General features: G+C 44.9%; 1 protein-coding gene across 1 annotated transcript in view; it reads left to right on the forward strand.

Annotated features, from left to right (window-relative positions):
• Nucleotides 1–25,296, forward strand: part of LOC121438574 (leucine-rich melanocyte differentiation-associated protein-like) — a 596,104-nt gene that overhangs the window by 561,896 nt on the left and 8,912 nt on the right. Inside the window, exons 3-6 of the mRNA XM_041638820.1 lie at nt 4,058–4,184; nt 11,042–11,181; nt 22,577–22,694; nt 25,104–25,189. Of these exons, the coding sequence (XP_041494754.1) occupies nt 4,058–4,184; nt 11,042–11,181; nt 22,577–22,694; nt 25,104–25,189 (471 nt within the window). The remainder of the gene's footprint in view (nt 1–4,057; nt 4,185–11,041; nt 11,182–22,576; nt 22,695–25,103; nt 25,190–25,296) is intronic.

A 25,296-nucleotide genomic window follows, 5' to 3' on the forward strand; every position in this document is an offset into this window, starting at 1 on the left:
GACCTAATCCTTGACAGAGCCTGTAAGCTGACAAGACACCAGGAGTTTGCAGAAGTGATCTCTGGTGACTTTTATGGTGTCGTGTTCTGCTGGTTATGTGCTGGCTGAGGGCAGTGGGGATGGGGGAGTGGGCATCACTGTCTAGGTCAGACACTGCTTTCCCTGCCTTCTGCTCCTGGCCTTCTTATTACCATCCTCACAAGGGGCCAGTTTCCAAGGACAGAATGAGGAGGCTGAGTTTGCATCCACTCAGTAATGAAGAGATCAGGAAAGTGCTGCCATACCCACAGCCCTGTGTCAGCCTCCAGCCGTGGGTCTAGCCTGAGCAGGCAAAGCTGCCTCTTTAGCGCCACTGTTTCTATAGGCTAATGAGGGCATTGTGAGGGCCACGGGCAATGATAGTGGGATATTAACTGTGACAGGAAGCTTGATCATAATTATCTTAACGAGGATAGGGTTAATTACAGTGGAAACTTAAAAGTTCCCTCTGTTTGACTCCACTAGAGCCAAACACATTTTGATGTTTTTGTCATATTGATGTGACTTTGGAGAAGGCACTAGGACTCTTCCCAAGACAACCACAAGCTCCCGAGAAAGCCTAGTGAGCAGGATGGCCAAGATGGTACCTATGGGTGTGGTCAAAGCAGCTTTCCCACTAGTGCAGGGAAGGATGCAGCCTGCATCCTGATCTGGAGGTTCTGATGAGCTTTGCAGAACAAACCCCCTGCCCTGGAGTGGTCCCACCTGGGTCCCCACGCCCTGAGTGGGGTGCCTCCATACTCTCTACTAGTTTCTCCCAGTGGAGTAAGAACTCCGTGACTCCCTCCGGCTTCCAGCCCACACCTCTCAGGCACTGCAGCTTCCACGCAGGGAATCACCCTGCGGTGACATCAACTATCCATGAGTCTCTCTCTCTCACTTTGGAGGGTGCATTTTGCAGTCTGCATGTTAGCTTAGACCACATTACCATCTTCCCTGTAAGCTACCAGTATCATCCCAGGAAAGCAAGTACTGTGCCCGGACTTTGACAACCTATTTTTTTTAACCTTGTCATTTTTCTACAACGGTGAATCTGGTATGCAGGATATGAACACAAACATTATTGCAAGAAACTCCTTCCCGATCACTTCTTTTGGAAAGCAACAATAACAAGTCAAAGGAAAAATTTCAAAGTCAAAAGAGTAACCCTTTTCTGCTGGCTTCCAATGCGCCGTGGGAATGCCGCAAATTCTCTCCCTGGTGCCTCTCCTTCATGGCATTGGGAGCCTCCTGCCTCCAGTCCCTCAGCCCCCTACTTGGCAGAGCCAACAGAAATGATGAGGACAGGACTTGATTTATCACCACCCTCCTGTACAGAACAGCTCTCCTTTTACTGAGCACCGATGACATTACAGGGAGAAGAAGGAATCTGGCAACCAGACGAGAGACAGGAGATTTGGGGGGACTCTTCGCTGAGCCCTCCCTCTCATACAGCCTGGGTTGTGGGGAGAGAGGCTGCCTTGGTGGGGCCTGTACCCTTGTGGTGCACTGGCCTTGGCGTTGTCTTTCTTCATGCTGTGTCATTTTGTTTTCCGCTTCCTCAGAAACAGTCTGGGAAGGGAGCTTTTCTCTGCTTGCCTGTTGTCAGCTCTTTGCTGAATCTCATGATAAAAATACAATATTTGCATAACGTAACTTGGAACAGTATGTATCTGAATGTTGCCTTTGACCAGAGCCCATCTGATGCTGGTGCACAAAGAACTTATTAGTTGCCCAGAAGGCTTCCTGATGGAGGGTGGGGTGGAGCTCCACTCCCCAGGTGGCAAACAGAGACCTGGCCCTGAAGCCCTTGTGGTTAATGTTCTTGGCTCACTGACTCCCATGGAGAAAGGGGCTCATAACTCTTTTGGTAGAGAATTTGATTTTATATTCGGTACCTGATCCCCAGAAACCCAGCAATCAGACCTGGTGAAACATGCCCATAACTCCAATAGTGGGTTGGTCTAAGCAGGAGGGTCAGAAGTTCAAGGTCATCCTTGGCTACATAAGGATATATGGGAACCAGATGCAAACAGACAAACAAAAACAACAAGAAACTAACAACAACAAAAGTAACAACAAGAGCAACAAACAGACAGGGACTTCAGAAAGCTAACAAATTCCCTGCACACTGGATTTGTTGATCGGCCCACTCTCTCAGTCTCCCTCCCCACAGCTCAGATCACAGCTTCTGATAAGCCAATGGACCACAGGAGGAGGCAGCACCGACTGGGAACACAGTCAGTGTTTGGAGTGGAGGGGAGCATGAGGCAGTTTGGCACAAATGTCCCCCTAGTCTTCCTGAAATCCGCTGAGCTAGGAGACAGGCTTTCAGTACCCGGTTCAGGTCGCAAGCAGTCGGAGAAGCCGAAGCCAATCCCATAGCCCACTCCTAACCCCTCAAAAGGATGGAGGTTTTTATTTCTGTTCGTTTATTTCTTGTTGTTGTTATTTTGCCTCCCAGAAGCCTATGAAATAGGATAATTCTTACACAGAAGTACACACCTGTTTATGGTTTTGTGTTGGCCCTGGCAGCTGATAGCACCGCACGAAGGTCTGTTAGACACAGGACATGGAGATGGGCATGAGCTCTGGATCCAGTGGATTTAATGAGCATTCGCTTACATATCTCAAGGATAGGACCCCCACTCTCAGTCCCCCACCCTTCGTTTTGTAGGCCTTCTATCAGAAAGCCCACCAGGGAGCCATGACACCTGGGGGAAAGCTCCCATGCTGCATGTCGCTGCCTGGGGTGCACCCAGCACACACACGCTCAAGGTGACAGGGTCTTAGTATTGCTGCAATTAGTAACAGCCAGTGCGCTGACTGGTGCCACCCTGATCTGCTGTACTTTATAGAGTAGCCAGGGACTGAATGTGTGTCGGGTCTTCCCTTCTCGGACTCCATGGCTCTGCCGGCTCTGCTGGTGCAAACTCAGCACATCTCCTGGGCCTGGCAGGTGAAGAAGCTGGGAGTCTGTGCGAGCCCTGGGACTTTCAGCTCGCTTTAATTAACATTTGTGTGTGCCTGGGCAAGCATTTGTTCACAACTGCCCCGTACTGTGCACCACCCCAGACATCACAGGCGTCCCTTAGTGAAGAGCTCATGTCAGACTACGCAGGTAAACAGGTCCACCTTCCCTTTCGGTCACAGCATTTTTGTCTTTGAACCTGATGCCTAATCCTTTTTATTTACTGCCTGAAAATCTACATTGCTATATTCCATGCTTAAAGAGATAACAAGTCCACGTTCCGTAAAGTAGAAGTTGAGACCCTGGGCTTTGAAGCAGGAGTTCCCCCAGGCTTCTGTCCTCACACAAAACCAAGACCAAGTAAAAAGAAATCCTGAAAGAAGAAAAAGCTTTCTGTTGGCCTGGAGTGATTATGTAATTCCTCCCTGTCAGGCAGCCATGGGATGCTAGGCAGGAGCAAATTCAGTGATTAGTTTTTTTAAAAAAAATGGAGAAGGGGAAAAAGGAGCCTAGGGATGCAAGGATGCGAGGGAGAGAAAAGCCCCTTCCTGGCTGCTTCCCCGACAGAGGAGAACTGCGAAGAAACGATACTTGAAGTTATATTTATTATTGTAAGAGGGGTATGAGATTTCTAGGCAGGAATGATGGATGACAGCTTAAATTTGTGTCCAGGGAATGAAGGTGAACTGTGACAGAGTTATTTATCTTGGGAATGGAGGTTAGGGTCAGCCCAGGCTGGGTGCCTGAAGGCACAAGACATTGACAAATTTATCCTGCAGGCCGTATCTGAAGCCCTTTGTTTTGGATCCTGGCTTCTCAATAAGTGACCCTCATCCTTCATGTTGGCAATTCGTGAAGGATGCAGTGAGTGCCAGCGGGGGCCCCCTTCTCCCCCTCCACCCCCACCCCGGCTCCCTGCTACTAATTCTTGTCATTCACTCCGCTGACAGGCACCAAGCCCAAACTATTCCCAGTTCTGAAAGGGAAGGTTAAAATATTTATTTCAGCTCATAATGGCCTCTCTGATTTACTGCAGGATCGTTTTCCCCCTTGCCTTTGTCATTGCAGGTCACTGGAAGGACTGAGCGCATTCAGAAGCCTGGAGGAACTCATCTTAGACAACAATCTACTCGGTGACGACCTCGTGTTGCCACGGTTACCCCACTTGCACACCTTAACCCTCAACAAGAACCAAATATCCTTTTTGGCACCCAGCATGCCAGGTCCCTGCAGTACCCCATGGCAGTCCAGCCCCAAAGGGGTCCCGTTCTGCCATCCCCAAACCCTTCTCCGCAAAAATACCTGCAAAATGTCAAATGAGTTTTATGTGTCAGCTAAATTAAAGTATGTGAAATACAGTCGGTGGGCAGACAAAGCGTTCTGTCTTCTGGTGCTCAAGACACTTCAGAGTAATTTATTATAGGTCATTCATAAATGAAATGCACCGTTATATCTTCCTGTTGCTCCATTTTAGTGTAGAGATCTAAGTTATGGCTGCGAGGAAATCTTTTTAATAGATAAAATAGAGAAAGAAAATAATGTCACGGGTGCCTGGGAGGAAAAGCGGCTTCTGTTTGCCTGGGCTTGTGTGGGAGGGCGACCTCTGGTGGCCAGGCATGGGTAATGCCACTAATCTTACTTAGTCCTTTAGGCTTCCATAACAGTTTTTTTTTAAACATTTTTTTTATTGAGAAAAGGAGAAAAAAAAAAAAACAAGTTTCCACCTCCTCCCAGCCTCCCATTTCCCTCCCCCTCCTCCCACCCTTCTCCCCCTTCTCCGATCCTTCTTCCCTTTCCCCCCTCTCCTCTCCCCCTCCCTCTCCAGTCCAAAGAGCAGTCAGGGTTCCCTGCCCTGGGGTAAGTCCTAGATCCTCCCCCCTCCGTCCATTTCTAGGAAGGTGAACATCCAAACTGGCTACCACAAAGCCAGCACATTACGTAGGTTCAAAACCCCGTGCCATTGTCCTTGGCTTCTCATCAGCCCTCATTGTTCGCCATGCTCAGAGAGTCCGGTTTTATCACATGCTTTTTCAGTCACAGTCCAGCTGGCCTTGGTGAGCTCCCAATAGATCAGCTCCACTGTCTCAGTGGGTGGAATAATGGATGAAGAAAGTGTGGAATATCTACACATTAGAGTACTACGCTGCGGTAAAAAACAATGACTTCTCAAATTTTGCATGCAAATGGATGGAAATAGAAAACACTATCCTGAGTGAGGTAACCCAGACCCAAAAAGATGAATATGGGATGTACTCACTCATAATTGGTTTCTAGCCATAAACAAGGGTCACGGAGTCTACAATTGGTGATCCCAAAGAAGCTAAGTAAGAAGGTGAACCAAAGGAAAAACATATAGTTGTCCTCTTAACTATGGGAAGTAGACAAAATTGCCGGGGAGAGAATTCCATAACAGTTTTGATGCAAGTTTGGGGAACAGTTCTGGAAATCAAGAATGGAGAAAGAGCGCTTCATTCCTAGGGTTACAGTCTTAGGCGTGGTGGCAGGCCTATGAGAGCCATGGTAGGTTAGGGCCTCCTTTGAGTAGTTGAGTACCTACCCATCCTGGCATGAGAATTTGGAGCTAACCACCCTGGGTTCTATAGTGAGGACACACTAGAAGACTTCTCTAACAGCACAGGGTCCATCACCCCTCTAGCTCTAGTGTTCTGGGTAACCAGGTACTGGGATACTAGCTCCACTGGTAGGTGTTTCTGGATCCTTCCTGTGCACAGTTTTGCCTGGCAGGGTTCGCATTCCACAGATGTTTGTGGGATGAACAACACACTCATTTTCACTAGGTTCTCACTGACCACCATGGAAGCCATGCACTGTGCTGGGGACTTTAAGCACCCTACTTTTCATTCTTATGAGGACCAATGAGGAGTATACAGGTTTTCCATTTATCTAGTCTTAGAAACTGAGGTTAAGTATAAACTTGCAGTCAAACAACGGACAAGATAGAGACCTGGATTCAAGTTCAGCCCCAGTTGTATCCAGAGGGTTTGTAGCCATGTGGCCTAGTATAAGTCATCTTCCAGGAGCCTCTTCCTCATTTTTAAAGACATAAGCTGGATCAAGTGATGGCTTTATTCTCAGCACCACTGAGATTGGTGGGTCTTGGGATCCAGAGCGCTGGGAGACTGCCTTTTGTTAAGTCCATTTCCTATTCTGTGCCTTAACTTCCTTGAGCCGTAGTGGCAATGCTAAGAGAGTAAGGGAATAGCCTGGGAAGTCACTGCTTGGCTGAAAACCCAATTATATAACTGTGCTTTTATGCAGCATCTTATCATCAGTAGGTACATACCCCACTAAGTGTTATCTGCCTCAGGTTGCTATGTCCAGCTCAGGTTGCTATGCAATTTCTTTCCTCCCGATCTACCAGCAGCATGGCAAAAATCAGCTTCCCCATCCAGTTACAGTCTGCAAGGTGGGAAAAAGCAGACAACAGTGTGTGTCCTCCTCTTAGCCGAATACTCTGAGCCTGCCTCTTCAGATTAAAACTCCGTGCCGTGAAGACCCCTCAGTCCTACACAAGGGTATTGCTGGTGCTGTCCCCATGAGATGCTCCCCATGCAGGCTCTGTCAGCTAGCTCATGTAGCATAATGATCCACTGCACAGAACAAGTGTCCTCCGCACTTCAGTCCTATGGGAATCAGAGCTCAGCTGGATGGCCCGTCTGATGGTCTTATTTTGTGTCACTCAGGCAGCCATGATTTTTTTTTAACCAGTGATAGTCTAAAATAGCCTCACTCTTACGTGTGCAGTCCGTGCTGGCATTGGCTCAACCGCCTGTCTTTAATGGGCCGTATGCACCATAGTATTTGGAAGGATTATTCTAGGGCCCAGGCCCTGGTGCCCAAGTGCTTGTGAAGTCCTACCCGTGATATGAAAGCAAGCCGCACGGCAAATGCAGAAGAAATGTGCATATGACCCAGGTGGGCATATAAAGAACAGGTCTTTTCTGTAGACATCTACACCAGCCTTGGCATCTCCTCTCTGTGAGATCTTACTTTATTTTCATGATAAAGCATCTTATTGGCTTTCTCAACTCCTCTTTTCATCCAGCCCAGGCTCACCTGCCCAGGGATGGTATCACCCCTGATGTCAATTAGCAATTGATGGCGTCAATTCCTCCACTGAGATCCCATCTCCCCTGGTATGCCTAAGTTCCTGTCAAGTTGACAAAAGTCACTATGACATCATCCTACCAAAACCATGGAAACCACTCTCATTTGACTAAAGCCACCATCTTCAGGGGCAGAATGTATTTCTTAGACTTTTATATTTTACTGTAATTCTAACCTCTTTCTATGATCTGGGAATTACTGACAAATAATCTCTTTGCTGTTGTTTGTTTGTTTGTTTGTTTGTTTTGAAAACTCAGAGATTGTGAGCTTCTGGAAAATTCATAGATTGCCACAGGCATGGCTTTATCTAGACCCCACTTAGGCTGACTCTGAATCCCCCCCCCCACCCCACTCGATTCTGAAAGTCCAAAGAGAAGCAACCCTTTGCAAGAAGAGGGACTTCCATGTGAGAGGATCCAGCTGCCAATGTAGCAAGACCCTGCTCCCATCTGGGGCTTCTGGAATTTGGCTCACAGAGGAGATTCCAGGGTCCAGACTGTGTAGCATCTGGAAAATGTCTTTTTAGTTCGCCAATGCATGCATCCATCCCCATCTCTATAGGTCCTCTTGCTCCCCTCCCCCACGGCCTTTGTTCTATCATCTCTTGTTCAATGCGGATTCAGTCCTCAGTGCAGAGTCCTCCTGGGCTATCTCGGGTCATCTCTTACTCTCTCTCTTCTGCTGTGTATTCCCAGCACAGCTTCTCCTTGGATCCCTGTAGAGTGGCTAGGTAATTAAACAGAGGCCATGGACTAGAATACCCACACCCACCCCTGCCTGTATTCTCAGTCTCTCTTACCCACCAATCACACAATCTCTCCCTGGCTTGTCCGCCAGCAGCCTTGAGCTTCTGTGTTGATCTCCATCATGTGATCTCCGAATATTCAGCCCCAAGTAGGGAACCTGCTGAAAATTTGGGAGAGGATAGATGTTTAACCTTTGCACAATTAAATTATCTTCTCCTGCCCTTCCCTTTGAGAAGCTGGCTTTATTTGAACGTATACTTCATTTTCTTTCTATTTGTGTCAGCACATCTGCTAAAGGGATGACTAGCTCGAATCATAGTGCAAACAGGAAGAAAGATTAGAGCTCCATGTTATGAAGCTGAGATATGGCAAGGAGACCGGTGTGTTACGTCACAAAACTGGACCTCCCATTTAGAAAATATTCTGTATGCATGTGTGTCTGTGTGGGTATGCATGTGTATCTATGTGTGAGTATGCATATGTGTCTATGTGTGGGTATGTATGTGTGGGTATGTGTGTTTATGTGTGTATGCGTATGTGTCTATGTGTAGGTATGTTTGTGTGTCTATGTGTGGGTATGCATGTGTGTCTATGTGTGGGTGTGCATGTGTGTCTATGTGTGGGTATGCATGTGTGTCTATGTGTGGGTATGCATGTGTGTCTATGTGTGGGTATGCATGTGTGTCTATGTGTGGGTATGCATGTGTGTCTATGTGTGGGTATGCATGTGTGTCTATGTGTGGGTATGCATGTGTGTCTATGTGTGGGTATGCATTGTGTCTATGTGTGTCTATGTGTGGGTATGCATGTGTGTCTATGTGTGGGTATGTGTGTCTATGTGTGGGTATGTACATGTAAGCGCAGGTGCCAATGCAGGGCAGCAAAGAGTCTTAGGTCACCTGAAGCTGGAATTATGGGTGAGTGTGAGCCACCAGTCACCAGAAGTCTGTGCTGGGAACTGAACTCCCATCTCTTACAAGAGTAGCATGCCGTTTCTCTAGCCCCTGAATCTCTCTTTTAACAGCAGGTTCTTATCATCTTGAGAAAGCATGTTTTCTTTTTCAGGGCCCTTGGTTTCTTATAAATACATACATACTTTCAAGTGTCCGTGAGTAGCAGAAGCAGGATGATCTATGGGAAGCCACTCTGTTAACACCCACAGATGTTTGTTGCTTCCTGGTGCATCTAACTCAAATTTCTTGGCACATTAAGATAAAACCACAGTGCTTTGAAAACACAAGCCTAAACTGAAATATTTGAGACAGATAGCAGAACTGGATGGCGATGTATGATCTTCCCCCAAAACATACTAAACTCTTCATTCCTCAGTCTTTTGATTTCACCCTTTGTGCTAGAAATTGAGTAATTTTTCTTCCTAGGAATGACTGACACTTGAATATAGTCTCTTTCATTTACTGGCTGTGTGACTCTTAACCTCATTTTTCTTAGATTTTGTTTTGGCATGATAATATTTCAGATACATATATGCATGCAGGGGTGCAAATAAATCATTATACTATGTGCTTAGCCTTCAAAGGTCTGACATTAGGATTTACCATGGTTAACATTCCCCAGTGGTTGTAAGACCTTTCCCTTGACCTGGAGATGAGTCCAAAGGTGAGGAAGTTCTAGTCTCAGCTGGGAAATCACTCTGGCTCCTGTGCAATGGGACCTGCATGCCAGCCAGGAGGCTCCTCACTTCCCATCATCTCGAAGTTTGTAAGGAAGACACCACCATGGTCTTGACCTCTCCATATAGAACCACTCCTGCCAAGCCTTGCCACAACAGCTGGACTCTACAATGACAACTTACTGTAGATACCAGCAAAACAAATTTTCCTGAATGCCAGTCCTTTGGAGAAGCCTTGATGAGGGAAACCAAAGTTGTTCCGAGAGTCCAGCTAGGGAGAGTTGTCATAGTACCAGGAAGCTTGAAGCAATGCTGCCCTTCCAAGCACCTCCCAGGTCATTTCATTGCCATGGTCTTGGTTAGCTGGACACCCTAGAGTTTCTGCCACTCATTGTCTTGTTTTAATTTTACAACTGACTTAAGAAGGTCCATCTCAGCTCACAATCAGGCAGGATGGAGCTATGTTTGTTCTTGTTAACCCAGGAGAAGGAGGAGTCAATGAAAACTGACTCCTCCTCTGGTGGAGGAATCAAGAAAGATGGAGGGCTGGTGCAGAACATACTGCAGGCGGTGCTGTGGTTGTGGGTAACTGCTTGCGCACCCTGATTTGTAATTTAGTAGGGTGCTGGGAAGGTTTAGAACAGAGGAATTTCCACCATACCACATGACCCGTGTGAAAGAGACTCCTAGAGATGCACCGGGTTCGTTGGCAGGGAGAGCTGAAGCACCTTAGAGTCTGAAGATGCTTTTGTCCAGATTGTCCATGATCAGGACATTAAAAGGGATCTGCCCTTCTAGGTCTTCCAGCCAAGGAAAGATGCAGTTTTTCTAGAGTGTAGAGCTTAGATAGCAAAAATGATCCCTCTCAACAAAACAAAGGTTATATAACATAAAATTATGCATGAGAAGGCTGTTAATGGACTAGAGGAACAGCCCAGTGTCAGAACACCTGTATGCCATGGCAAGGCCCTGAGTTGGATCCTTAACAATGCAAAACTAAGATAATACGGAGAACAAGTATGAGAATAAAAACAATATTCAGTTGGAATGAAAATATATCAAAGCAAATTTAAAAAATTAAGTTGACAAGTATCAAAAATGTTAAATTAACTAGAAAGGACAGAAATCTTTTTATACTAGATATGCCCATTTCAAAACCTTGTTTCTTACAAATTTCTTTATAGTTTCATAACATAATGATATTTGAGATGTTTTCTATAGAGAGCTAGAATGACAATTCCATCTTTTAGCATGATTGACTGAAAACTGATTTTTGTTTTTAGGAGTTGAAACATATTTGTGCTATGATTTAGATGGGCGCTTTATATTATAAGAGTTCACAATGCTCCACAAAGGTGTAGCCTGCAAAGTGATGCTTCTGGAAGGTGGTGGAACCTCAGACACTGTGAGCTCTTCTTAATTGCCCTGTTTTTGTCATAGTGATAGGAGACTGACTCCCATAGCCTAGCCTGTCACATATGCCTCCTACTTCCTGCTAAGCCTTTTGTTTCCCCCCTCCCCCCGAACATGATCCTTAACCTTTGGCACATTACCGATTTGGAGCACCTCCTCGATCAACTGGCTAAAGCAACACCAGCCCTGGAGTACCTCAGCCTGCTGGGAAATGTGGCATGTCCCAATGAGCTGGTCAGTTTGGAGAAGGATGAGGAAGACTATAAGAGATACAGGTGAGTGCTCATATAGTGGCAGAAGGGAACAGGAGCCTCTGGGCACTGATAGTGTGGGCTGCAGAGTCAATGTTTGTAAGTACCCACGGACATCCGGAGATTGTGTTAATGTTTGTAAGTACCCACGGACATCCGGAGATTGTGTTAAACTGTTGTCTTTCAAGGACAGAGTCATTTTCTTTCTTTGTTGGGTTTATGGGAGCTGAGATCAGGGACTGAGAAATCGTTCTCATGGGCTAGTTCATATGCATTTTAGGTTTTACAAGTTACAAGCTCTCGGGAAACAGCCCAGAAAGGTTGGGAACAGAGGACAATAGTTTGAGAAGGACTTGTCCTACTGTGCTTTATGTAAAAATCTGGTGACCTACAAAGAAATATAGCAGGAATAATCATTGTGTATCAGGGCAAAATTGTAACACTGAAAGTCATTATGGATTTGGAAAAAGAATTTTAAAAAAGGAAGAAAAAGCCCAACCCAGAGACATAAGTAACGTAAAGTGGGGATTCAGGTGCACTTCTGTAAAGAAGAACTTTTTACTTTAGTTCATTTCAAAGTTTCATGATTAATTTTGTAGACCTTTATTTGTATTCTTATACTGACTCAGAACAAATAAGAACCCTGCTTGAAAGAAAAATTGTTCTTGAAGGTCTTTCTCCACTAGAGAAATTTCCAACCATGGTATGCTATTCTAGATTTGAGTGTGACTTTTGATAGGAGAAATCCAGTTGCCATCTGGCCAGAACACATTGCTCATTTCTCACTATGAGTTGTTTAATTGCTTAGAAGTTTAATTGATTTCTATAACTTTGTTTTCAACTTTTAATCATGAAGTTGTCTGATACAAGATGTGTGAAGGGGTCACTTTAAACACAGTACCTTCTTTTACCACCGTTTATTAGAATTGCATTGGTCTTTTTACTATAATTCTCAGTACATATTAATTGTCACATTAATGAGATTCTTTGTTATATTTTCATATATACTATATATCTACTGTTCTTTAATAGTATCAGACTCTAATGACTTTCTTTGTACCGAGCATCTCCTGGCTCCCTCCTGTCCACTTTCCTTTCTGCTGTGGTATCACCACTACTTGAGACTGTATTTTTGTTGTTTTATTTAATCCTAGATTCCACATGTAAGATAAAGCACATGAGAATTCTTTAATCTATGTAATGCCCTTTAGTTCTATACATTTTCTTGCAGACAACATGATTTTGTTCTTCACTATGGCTAAATTCTCTGTTGTCTGTAAATATATATTCTTTATCCTTTCATCTTTTAGTAGGTACCTAGATTTCTTCCATATCTTGGAGGAAATTTTAAAATGTATCTTGGAAGGTCAAATCCAAAATAGTTTATCTAATAAGTATGTTTCATAAACCATTGTTTGAAAAGTTCTTCTTTACTTTCTGATGTTTTTCTTTATGTTTTTGCTCCATTCATTATATATATATATATATACATATATATATATTGCATATATAAATGTGCATTCATTATATATATATATTGCATATATATAAATGTGCATGTGTATTATCTACATCTATGTGTGTATACTCACATTCACATATATATTCATTTATTTATTCATGCAACCAAACATAGTATGTGAATACAAGCATAGAGAAGTTGTTTTCTTTTCTTAGAAGGGGGAGAGCAAGTGGGAGGAATTTTCTGTTTCTGCCTTGTTCTGTTTGGTCTCAGATATAGGGCTTTGAGGGGTATAAATGAGGAGAGGAGCAAATTCTTCATTGTTGATTTTGGAACTGGTCAGGTTGACAAAGAATACTAAGCTCCACCATACAAGCAGTGAGAATAGAAAGCCTAATATGGAGTTCCATTTTGACAGAAAGACCTCTAAAGCTGGGGTGACTGTCTAGGTCAGAGGTTCTTAATGACTCTGTGTCAGCCCAGAGTCTGTGAATCTTCCTGCAGCAAATCCACGTTGGGTTTACCGTCTCACCATGCTGCGCACCCACATACACATCCCTATCACTGCTGTAGGCTTGCCCACATTGAGAGAACAGTTCTCAGGGAGCAAGGCGGAGGTCCTTGTCTTCTGAAGCCCAGTACAAACCTAAAGTCATATTTAACATGGACAACTGGCTGGGGACTATACTGGAGATGTTTGGAATTACTTGCTCTGCTTAGAACTGTGTATTTCTAGGTTGTCACGGGGATCTTTGAGTCCCATGCGGTCCACTGCCCTTTTGGTACCAGATCAGTTAGCAAGCCACCGCTCTCATCCAGACTCACTCAAGTCTCAGTCATTCGGCACAGCTTTTGCAGAGGTTTTCTTTCTGTAAGAGCAATCCTTCTTAGGGATTCACCTGGGCGGTCTCCTAAGCATGTCCTCCCACCCCAGGTCTGTGTTGCTGTCAGGACGTGAGAGATGGAGCCGGGAAGGCTGTTTGTTAGTGTATTTATGACAGTGTTGCCCGGAGGGACTGGATTCTAGAGCTTGCACACAGCCCAAATCACATCTAGCCACAATTGCCTTTGAAACCCCATAAGTCATCTACACAGTGACTGCTGGCTCCTCACATTTGAAGAAAAGGCAGCAACCAGGAACCATAGAGACAGCAATGCTCTCCTACCCAGTTACACCTTCACTGCATCGTGAGGGGGAAATGCTAGGTCGGTCCTCTAATGTGCTTAAATATTTTATCCATTTTTTTTATTGTTGGCTTGATAAGTTGTCAGCCCTGCATTTGGAAGAAGGGGGTGCAGGCCAGATGCAGCTCAGCTCTGTGGTCTTTTGGCAGCCCCACTTTCCTTAGCCTAGGAGGTGATTCATTTACCCCCGAGAAACTGTAGGGTTTCCCAATATGACTTTCGAAATCAGAGTTCCTGTGGCATATGCATTTATACAAAGCGGTGTGGCTACCTTCCCCAAGTTGGGTAAACACTTTTCCTGCCCGCCATCCACCAAGTGTGAGGTCCACCTTCTTTCTGCCATTCCCGAGATCATCCTAGTGGAGTCCCTGTGTGAATTTATACGACCTTTTTGCTAGGAAATGACTTAACAGTGAGTGATGTTTCTACAGTTTACTGGTTTTCGCTTTAAGTATGTTTTCTGACAATGCTTCTTCTATTAATCATGCAAGCAGTAGAGGGAGCCTTAAAGGAGTGCACTCAGAAGCAAGAACCTGTGGCTCGTTTAGAACTGTTGAAAAAATTTTCCAATTGATTGGCATCCTCTGTGGTCATGTGCTGTAATATTTATGTCACCCAGCCGTCCATCAAAACAAGTATGCCTTGCTTCATTCTCAGGGGAGATGTTGATTTCAAAGATGTTGGTTCAGTTTTTGTTTGTGTTGTGGCCAAGAACCAGACCTGGGGTGGGAAGTGACTAGATTTCTGTATCTTGTGCTGTCTCTTCCATCTTTTCCTCCCCACGCCCCAGTGCCCACCCTTTTGGTTTCCTCTTAACCTCTGTGTGGCCATTTGGCTTTTCTTGTCATGTATTCCGACAACAAAACAGGCTCACATTCCTCTGTGAACACAGACATACTACTGTGTGCTTGGACAGAGCCCTGGGCTTCCTGGGGTAGGAGTATAACCATGTCTGGGGTTCCCTTTGCCTTTTGCCACTGCTTATGGCAGAGACATGGCGATGGTCACCTTATCACAGGACTTTAAAGTCACTTATATTTCCCTGTGTTGACACAGTGCTGCCATTATGGGGTGAGTGTTGAATGGACATGAACTTAGGCTTCTTGCAGATTTTGATACCATCAAAAATCAAAATAATAAGTCAGGGGTGGGAGACCTGGAGCTCAGAATAGTTTGTCTTTTCTGGTCATTCTTCAAGGGGCTAGGAGATGGACAGATTTCCCTGTAGACAGACAGAGAGTGCGCCATGACCAGATGATAATCAACAGTGAAATTCCAAGATGGCCAGCTTCTTCCTCATACTCCTGACCTCGGAGAAAAGTCTGTCAGCTTACAAACAAAGACTTTTATCCCACCACATGGCTCTTAGCCTATGGGCAAATTCAAGCTTTGTCAGGATATGCTCACCCCTAAGGTATGAACCTATCAACCTTCCTGCCTTTGTTCAAACCAACCAACCGGGAACTTGGTGAGAATGACCCCCTTCACAGACCCTTAAAACCGTGAGTCCTCAAGGAGATCCTAGGCTGTCTCCTGAGTTCCTCTGCCCTGTCTTTTTCCCAGTGTGCTGCTGTATTTATGTCTCTTCACCCTGATAAAAGTCTATCTCCCAGTGCTCCTTCTGTCTGCTCCTGCTCGCTGTGTGTAAGATTCCTCTGCCTCTCTCTGTCTCGCTCCAGGTATTTCCTGCCTTCTAATTCTTTACCTGGCAGAGAAAACAAACCCCATCAAGACCCCTAGATGGTATCACTTTCTTGACTTTTTTTTCTTTTTCATCGGGAAGATTGATGGCTGAAAGTCAACAGAGACTAAATGCTGAATGTCACCTTTCAAATAAGAAATCTGGGCTCTCAGGCTTGGGGCTATTCTTTTGCATCACTCTCTGGTATGCATTTTCTTCCAATTTCTGTTCCTTCAGGGACACAAACACCCCCAAGTGGGTCTCTCTATATTCCTTAAAACTTTAAATTATTTAAAATACATGCCTTTTCTTTTTCCCTGGTAGGCAGCAGCCCCGAGGCCTGCCCACTGTCTGTAGCACCCCACCAAAAGAAAGGTGGGAGGGACCCTCCGGTGGCCTCTGGGGCCACCTTGGGCTACCACCCATGGCTGTTTCCCACTAAATGGGAGCTGTAAAACCTGTGGCTTATATAACCCAGCTAGCATTCCCCAGCTAATCTGCAATCTTGGCTTTGATGATCACAAGAAAGCAAAGGTCATGACACAGAGATCAAAGGGACAGAAGCCCACACAGTAATTGCTGGTTCCTCTCCATACAGAGCCTTGGACAGTCCTGTGGGTGTATTGTTTGCACAGAGACTTCAAACATGCTGTTGGTGACCTGTGAGCCAAATCAGCTGGCCTTTTCCAGTCAGCAGGCCAATTCATTAATGCTGTAGGTGAGCTCACCTCGGCTCATTAGCGTGAGATCATTGTTGTCTCTCAGAGCATCTGGAGCTGCCCTGCTCAGTGTTTGTTCATCAGTCTTGGTCTTCATTGGTGGTTTCTGGCTGTCTTCCTCTCCCTGGATTTAGGAGGGAGTAGTTATGCAAGGCAATTGGGCAAACTGGTGTGTCAGGAAGGGACCTAACAGAGGCATTTATTGTCAGTCAGCTTTGAGCACAGACTCCAAGCAAAGTAGTGTTTTAAGGAGGCCGAGGTCCATTTTCATGGCTCAGAGAGGGAAACCGAGGCTCAGAAGGGCAGCTCAAACTTCCAGACATGAGCCCTCTCTACTCTGCCCTGCAAATTCCCTCCTCCAACTTTTCATCGTGATGACCGCTCTTCTTTACATGTCTCCCCTTAATCTTTAAGAGCTCTGGACTCTCAAAGAAGCTGCATGCAAACCTTGGTGGTTTCTCTTACTACTCAAACACCTTCAGTAGCTGACCAGCACTCTTGACCAGTGTGAGATAACCAGTATTATTAAATGGAGTGACGTAATCCAATTGACAGCAAAGTTGGGTTGTTGTGTTGGAAACCTTGCTCCATTCTGTTAAGCTGAACAGCGAGAGGGCATCCATGACTGCCTGCAGGGCACCAGGCAGAACTCCTGGTTAATGGGAGTAAAGAGGTGCCAGGAAATAACATGAAGAAGCATTGAATGCCATACACGCCTTGGAGAAGCCACCCAGCACTCTGTGTCTCAGTTCTCCTGAGAACCTGTGAGAGTCTTGAACTATTTTGGTGAAAGAAATATGGCTGCCAACCCCACTAGCAGATCCTAGAGACTCATGGGATCCGTCTGTGGCTCATGCTATTACTGGGGAGCAGACAATTGTTCTGGAGCAGACAGGTCAAGAGAAGCCTTTCCTTTCTCTTTGACATCTAAGCAAATAATAACAATAATAACAACAATAATAATAAAAAATATTAATAATAAGAATGCCATTGATATCAGAGAAAAAAGATGGATTTTTCAATAATAACAAAAGGATGGAGTTGTTCCTTCCTCCTTCCAGTTTCAGCTTGGTCATTAAAAGGATCCTTGAAGAAAATCTACCATTTTACATGAGTAGAGAGGGACCCTAATAATCTCTGGGTGGTGGTCTCTCATTTTCAGGAAATCTGTCTCCACATGGGGACAAGTGGGTATTTAAGTACCTTTGCTGGGTTTCCTACCATTCTGATCACATCCCCTTCCATATCACAGCCAACAGAACCTCCTGGTTTACCACCTCTAGGCCTGGGTTTTCCCTCCAGCCACCTTGAGAAGGTCACAAAAATTGGAGTTGCCCTCTGCAGCTAGGGATGTGAGGCTTGAGGTAGACTGATCTCTTCTCATTAAGCACTGCCCCGGCTTAACAAGCAGTTTTATAAATCTGAAGCTGTCTCCGGGTGTCACCGGATTTATGGACAAGGGGGCTCTGCCATAAAGTGGTTTATGATGGCTGCCTTCTGTGTTATTAGTAGCTGTCTCTTCCTTCAACCATTGCTGTTTGATAATAGCCTTAAAACACCCAGAATTACTTACCTGCAAGTCCCATTCCCGATAGCCCCTGTTGACAGTCTGAATAAGTTTACTGGCCTTTTGTTGTTCTTTTCCTTCAAAACAAACTGATTGGACCATCAATAGCTCCCGTGAGCCGACAGAGGGATGTCATCTGCACTAGCCCTTGTGATTGCAGGTTATCTGGGGGAGTTAACCTCCCTGCATTGTTAGCTGAGATGTTTTATGTACTAAGCAACTTTAGGATACGGCTGTGATAACCCCAGTAACTAAGTCATACATCACGGTAAGGAGATTTGGGTGTAACAAATAACCCTGGATTAAATTTACAAGGGTGGAATTGATATTGTAAAAGCCTTCGTTCTGTGGCTTCGGCAATCTGCGCCTGTGTTTTTATGGCAAACTTGTATTATACTCAGGATTGAAGCTGCAGCTTGTGACACTTTGACACGACCTAGAACAAAGGGAAATAGATCTCCTAAGACCAGCACAGGACAGGCAGGCTGGACGCCCACCAGCTTATCACTTGGCAGGACTGCTGCAGCCTATTTTAAGTCGTCAGGGGGCAGGAGGACCTGGGGAATGTGGCTGTTAGCTGGGCTTTGTGTAGCACAGGTAGACTGTTGACTGAACTGGGAAGGAGACTCCTGGCTGCCTCATTGCGCTCATAATTTCCCAACTATTAGTCCTTGTGGTGTTGTTTTCACGAGGACATTGGTTCTCAGCAGGATGGCAGCAGTGGCAGCATCACCTGGGAACTTATTAGAAACATAAATTCCAGGCCTCGGTCCAGCTCGCCTCGATAAGAAGCTCTAGGGCTGGGGCCTGCATCTGTGCTTTAACAAGCCCGTGGGTCACGAGGATGCCTGCTAAAGTCAAGAACCACTGTGCTAGAAGGTAAACGCTATGCTAGAGCGCAGGTCAGATGGAGAGCAGAAGTTGTTTTCTGTGTTTCCTTGCCTTCTCAGCACCCTGCTTAGCTCCTTCATTTAACTGAAGCTTAAATCTTCAGTCTTGTTTCTGTGTCTCTGTGTATGTGTGAGTATTTGCTACATGTGATGAGTACCCACTGAGGTGCGCTTGAGGGTGTCAGGTCGTCTAGAGCTACAGTCACAGTTGTTAGGAGCCGCCTGCTATGGATCCTAGTAACTGCACTTGCTCTTCTAGAAGAGCACAAAGTGCCCTTAACTGCAGAGTTATATCTCTAGTCCCGTTTAATTTTTTTTTAAAGTATGTCATTTATTATTAGCGTGTGTATGTATGTATATATGCGTGTTTGACATGTGTTGGGGATGCTTGCTTACCACAGATCACATGTGGGGTCACAAGATGACTCGGGTATCATTTCCTTCCTTTTGCTGTGGGCCACAGGGATCAGACTCAAAATGAGCAACATCTCACAGACCCCTTGGGATAAAGATACTCTTCCAAAGAGTCACCTGTGCCCTTCCCTTCGGCTATCAGCCTGTAGGTTACAAGAAATTTGGAATTTCCTTCAGAATCTCATGCTAGAAGAAGGAAAAGCCTGGAAACCTGGTGCCAACCAGAGGGAGCTTGTCTCTCTGAAAGAGAGTTACAGCTGGTCAGTTTCTGCTGCAGGAGCCACCTGAGCTGAGACAACTGGAGAAAAGCAGAACTCTTCCTTGAACAGAATGCTTAGCTGTGCATACCTCTGGCTTTCCATTTAAAACTAAATATCATCTTAGGACCATAAAGATGGACTCGGGAATCACTGGACCTCCTTGTTCCTGTTCCCTATTGGCCACATTGAGTGCGTCTCTTTTTTCTCCTTTTCACTATTAATTTGTCTCTTTAATTGATCTATTGGGGATGGGTAGCCTATGTTGGTTTGTTATCCTGCCAGTGTCCCTACTCTGATCCTAATGGGTTGGAAACCATCCTCTCTGGGAACACTCAGTGGCCCTTAGGATGGAAGTGAAGTCACTTAGCGGTGATTGGCAGACTGTGTCATAGGCTGTCTCTCCGACTATCAGAAGAATGTCTGAAAACAGCAGCTCTTTGTCATCTAAAATTTTTAACTAGCTTAAAAGCCAGCACCTCTCTGTCTTCCTCCTTTGATTTCAGAGCTGTGATCCAAAGTGAGGCGAAATGACAATGCGCGGTCTGTTGTCATCGTGGTTCCTGGCAGCCCCATGAAGGCATCTTTCACTCCATCATTAAACACCGGCTGATTTTCTAATACTGATGTTGTCCTCACCTGAATATTCATCTTTTCCCACCCTACACTTAGTGGGTGTCTCTACTCCTTTGAGCGTCACTCCTGACATATTGTTTCTGTCTGTACATGTCTTTATTTGAAAGAATCTGTTGTCATTAAGACTTTGCCAGTATAAGCAGGAGATGGAAGTTTTCTCTGACAGTCTGAGACCGATGGGAATTCTGCTAAAGGGTAGAAAGAACATTTGAGCCCTTTGCCTCGTTTTGGATGAGATCAGAGGTGTTGGGAGGGGTTAGGGAGGGGATTGGGGAGAAAAGGAAAGGGGTAATAGATTGAAGTCATGAAGAAAGCAATAGAGAGGTGAGAAGGAGGGAGGGAGAGAGAGAGAGAGAGAGAGAGAGACAGAGAGAGAGAGAGACAGAGAGAGACAGAGAGAGAGAGAGAGGAAGAAGGAGGAGGATGAGGAAATGAGAGTGGGACAGAGGGAGGGAGAGAGAAAGACAGTGTGTGAAGGAGGAAGAAAGAGAGGGACAGAGGAAGGGAGGGAGGGAGAGAGAGAGAGAGAGAGAGAGAGAGAGAGAGAGAAGGACCTTTAGTCTTGGAATGGACTGTAAAGGAATTTCTGATGACCTACCGACCTGAGTTTCATCCCTGGGACTGTGATGGTGTACATCTCTAATCCCAATCACTCCCATAGGGGGATGCAAGGCAAAGACAGGAGCCCAAAAGCTCTGGGCCAGTTAAACTATAGTACAAAGCACTGCAAAATCAGAAGAGAGCCCCTACATCAATAAAATCAAAGGAGAGAACTGGTTCTGGAATATTGGCTTTTGACCTATGCCCAGTACCCAGATGCTTGCTTACTTACATGAAATAATAAATTAATTCATAAGTGAATTAATTCAAGTTAATTTCAAAATAATTTTAATATGTTTTGATTTTAAGAGTCTGGGTGTGGGGTATGTCTTTAAACTGCTGTCTCTTGAGTGATATCCAGGTCTTTTATCTGAATAAACTTATAAAGGTCACTTGGTGACTTGAAATTACCTTATGGATGTGGAAGGAGGCTCTAGGAATCCAAGGTTCTAGTGGAGAGGGAGGCGCAGTGCATGCCCAAGTAATATCTACACTAATAAAATTTTAATTGGGTTGCTTTTGAATGTGGTTCTATGAAACCTGTTTGAGATAGCATATTCTTCCTTTTTCATTTAGTTTTTGAGTGTTTTCTGTTTTCCCATAATGACCCCATCCATAACTTAGCCTTATGGGTTTCTAGTTGGTAAGAACTATAGTAAGAACTCCTTTGAGAGCGGTGAGGTATCATAATCATTTCTATGTCCCTAGGGCCTAGCAGATAATAGGTACTCAAGAAATGTTTGTGCAGCTGAAATGAATGGATAGGCTATTGAATTCATTCTTGACTTAGTTTCCAAGATATAATGAAAGTAAACCTTTGAGAAGGTTGATGTTTAGGTAAGGATATTCATTACTTGAATAACAAGGAAATATCTAGAAATTGATAGCATGTTAGTGTATTCTAGGAGAGTTAGAATGAAGACAGCACTGAGGCTTAGAGGTGAGAAGTGTTTGGATTTGGGATTTGGAAGACAAGAGGATTCTGAAGAGGTGGGTGCAGGAAGTGATAGGTTTCTTTAGAGATTGTCCATTGTTCTTGACATTGGGTGTTCACTTTTCCTTCTAAAACAGAAGAGAACCTGAACAAGTGCTCATGTGATAGAGATAGAGTGTGGTGTTGATGGGAAGCAAGAAAGTAGAGACAAGTGTCTATATGTTTATACACTTATAAACATATACCCTGGCCAAGGGCATCTTCTTGTCAATACCCTTTACACACATCCATTTGAGAGCAATTCATCACACATATAGCCATTGGCTTATCCTTGGTGGTCTATCAGGGGTACTAATGATTCTTTATAAGGGAACAGAGGCCACCCTGTATTTTCTGGATATTAAGATACCCTAGAAATTTTCTCTGCTTCCTGTTTGTCCTTGATAAAGATCATCTCTGTACTGCATAGTGAAAATCACCCAGAAATGATGACAGAAAGTACTGAAAACGGTCTTGAGTCATCTGTGAAGCAGTTTTCAGCTATGGGCATGCCCTACTTCTACCCCAAAGCCATCCAGCTTATTAGGTCTCATTTAAGGTCCTATCTGGGAAATTCTGGCCTCCAGCCTCAGCTCCAATTTGCAGATCTATTGTATCAATAATGAGAGTGATACACATGTTTCCTATTAATGGCAGATGCATATATGGTACAACCGATCAAGGTTTATGTTACTCTTACTGGGAACTTTCCCTGTTGAAGTGGGGCTTATTTCTCAGGATTGAAGAAAGGAATACATTGTCATGTTCCTGCTAGTAGGCTAGTTCTAATGAGTTGTGCATCCATGCTTGGGCCAAGCACAATTTTTACTCAAGTTTGGTTGTATGTCAGTATAAAGTACAGAACCCTTCAAATTTCCCCAAAAGAAGAAAATCTGTGGGGGAGAGGTAGGAAGATAGTGGCTAAGATCTAAATCTTTAGAGCCTTGCATAGACTCGCAAGGTTCAGTCACATTACCCACATCCCTGAGGCTGTCACTCCAACCTTCTTGAATTGTTTCTGCCTTGTTCTCCCAGGTGTTTTGTTCTGCACAAGTTGCCCAATTTGAAGTTTCTGGATGCCCAGAAAGTCACCAGACAAGAACGGGAGGAGGCATTGGTGAGAGGGGCCTTCATGAAAGTGGTGAAGCCCAAGGTGAGCTGCTCTTGTCCACTTTTCTTCCTCTATTAATTGCTCTGAGGAGCATGGGTAATGTCTTCCTGTGCATTTCGCATGCAGTTGTGACTACACACCAGGGGTCACTCACAGATGCCGAGCTGACCAGTCATGCAGTTGGCTGGATGTAATTTGAGTCTTCCTGTCACTTTATCTGAAGAGACATTATTTGTTAGACACTGTGGTTATTTAAATAAGAGTGGCTCCCATAGACTCATGTCTTTGAATACTGGTCTCCATGTGGTAGAACTGTTTGGGAAGGATTAGGAAGTGTGGCCTTAGTGACAGAATATGTGACTGGGACTGTGGGCTTTTCACCATTTCCAGTTATGTGGATCAGAAAGTAAGCACTCAGCTGTTGCCCACTGCCATGCCTACCTGATTGCAGCCATGCTCCCTGGCATGGTTGTCATGGACTCACCTTCTGAAACTCTAAGCCTGCAGAAATCAGTTTCTTCGGTAATTTCCCTTGGCTGTGGCATCTTAGCAGAGCAATGGGATGGTAATGGAGATGGATGGAAATGTGGAAAAAGCTCTGTCAAGGTCTAGTGGTGGTTTTTAGGCCTCCTCAGTGCTTTCTTCTCAGCAGTTCTATGGCTGACAAAGAATACTCTGGGAATTTTGTGTTTATGGGGTGGTTACAATCCCTTTTGTCCTTTGGAGGGAGCTCTTATTTCTTGCTACTAAAATGGGGTAATTTCCTTCTATCAGAGATGAAGGGTGTTCCACTCCCCTGAGGAACCCTTATCACAGTAGGTAGTGTTTTCTGGCTGTGTGTGTGTGTGTGTGTGTGTGTGTGTGTGTGTGTGTGTGTTGGGATGCTGCATGCTCTCTACATACAGGGTTTATTGAGAGAGTTCATTTGGAGTCCTGGATTCAGACACAAGGAAGTTCGAAGGGTATTCACAGTAGTCTTTCTGAGAGACATCTGGACCCTTCTAAGAAGTCTGTGCCTGGCAAGTAGATTCCATGACCCTGATGACAACACCTTCCTAGAAACTTCACTGCCCTGGAGCACCATGCAGCTCCTTAATTACCACACATGAAATTGTAGCTCTGTGTTAAAAATGCTGGCACAGGAATCCTGAAGGCCTAGTTTGTCCTCAGCCGGTGACTTATAGCCCTCTATACATGCATTGGAAGTGATTAAGCTGGGAAGCAAAGCCAAACAGCGCCAAAACAGAGCAGAACAATGAGAGCTCGTCCATCAAGCTATGCTGTTGGCAGCAGAGCTCGGGCCACTTCTTGCCCTGAATCCATGAGGTGCGACTGATTTCCTGTTATGCTGAATGAAATTGCTAACAGTTGTGGAAATATATGATATGGAGAGTATAATTCTGGCAGATAAATGTATTGTTACCTGTTTCAGCATGTGGAGAATTAATTGAGTGATTCATTTCATAGCTATTAAAGTGTTAACAGTTCTCCTTATTGGAGCATCGGCCTGACATAGTGCACATGACTGCCTTTAGTTATTCCAGCTTTTGCCATTTTGTCCAAATGAAAGAATTTATCTCTTGGCTTCTTTTCTTTCTCCCTTCTTTCCTTTCTCCCTTTTTCTCCTCTTTCCTTAGGATATCAGAGTCAGCAGCATCACCAACCTCCACCAATGCAGCAGAGGAAGTCTTTGTGATCACTGGGCTCAGATCCTGGCCCTCCTGTCTTTCTCACCCCCACGCCTACACTGCACTGAGCAGATCTCTTATTCTTTTTTTCCTCATTTGCTTTGGGACTGGAAGCTGTAACACTGCCCATGGAAATCTGATGAAGTCCTAACTAGCTGGCCTTGCACTGGGATGTTGTATTCTACATGTGCCTGACTCCCAAGGTTCCATGTCTCAGAACCCTGACACATGGAAGAAAGGATCACTGACTCAGAGCAGTTCGTGGGGTTGCCCCAAGGGCACCATCATGAATTCCTGAGCTGGAATTTTACCCTTATGGGGCCTGGTCTCTTCTTACTCTGCTGTTTTAGCCTTGGAGAGAGAGAGAGAGAGAGAGAGAGAGAGAGAGAGAGAGAGAGAGAGAGATCAGTATTTTCCCCTGGGGTTGTTTTGGCAAACAGGAAAGTTCCCAGGAGAGCCTGAAGAAGGAAGACAAGTAGGGATGGACTGTTTTGCTGTGTGGAGATAAGGGAGAGCTGGAATCCCTCTTCTTTGAGCATGATGGGGAAGGAAGCTGTCTGAGTCGTTAGCGACAACAGCGGTGGTGCTCTTTAGAGTTCTCAGTTAGCTTCCAATCAATTATAGAATCAGCACATGTTTGTGTGATTGACTCTAATGCCCTGACTAACTGTATTACACTTAAAAATGCCCATTAATTATTTCAGGGGAGACACAAAAATACCCTTGGCAAAGCAACATGGGGATCTTGCCTTCTCTTTCCCAGCTAGAGAGGACCTCAGAAACCCCTCTGGGAGAGTGGCAGAAGCTTAAGGTCCTGAAGAGGCCTGCGGTTGTGGGGATTCTGGCGAAGTGCGTTGTGTGATGATCTTTCAAGATTCAAAGATGATCCCACGCTATTACTGGTTTTCATATTGCACATGTCTGATGAATGGCAGGCAATTCGCTTTTGTCTGTTA

The sequence above is a fragment of the Microtus oregoni genome, unplaced genomic scaffold (genome assembly GCF_018167655.1).
Source record: "Microtus oregoni isolate MIOR12 unplaced genomic scaffold, Mior012 000056F_ref0000123, whole genome shotgun sequence".
NCBI classification, from domain to species: Eukaryota; Metazoa; Chordata; class Mammalia; order Rodentia; family Cricetidae; genus Microtus; species Microtus oregoni.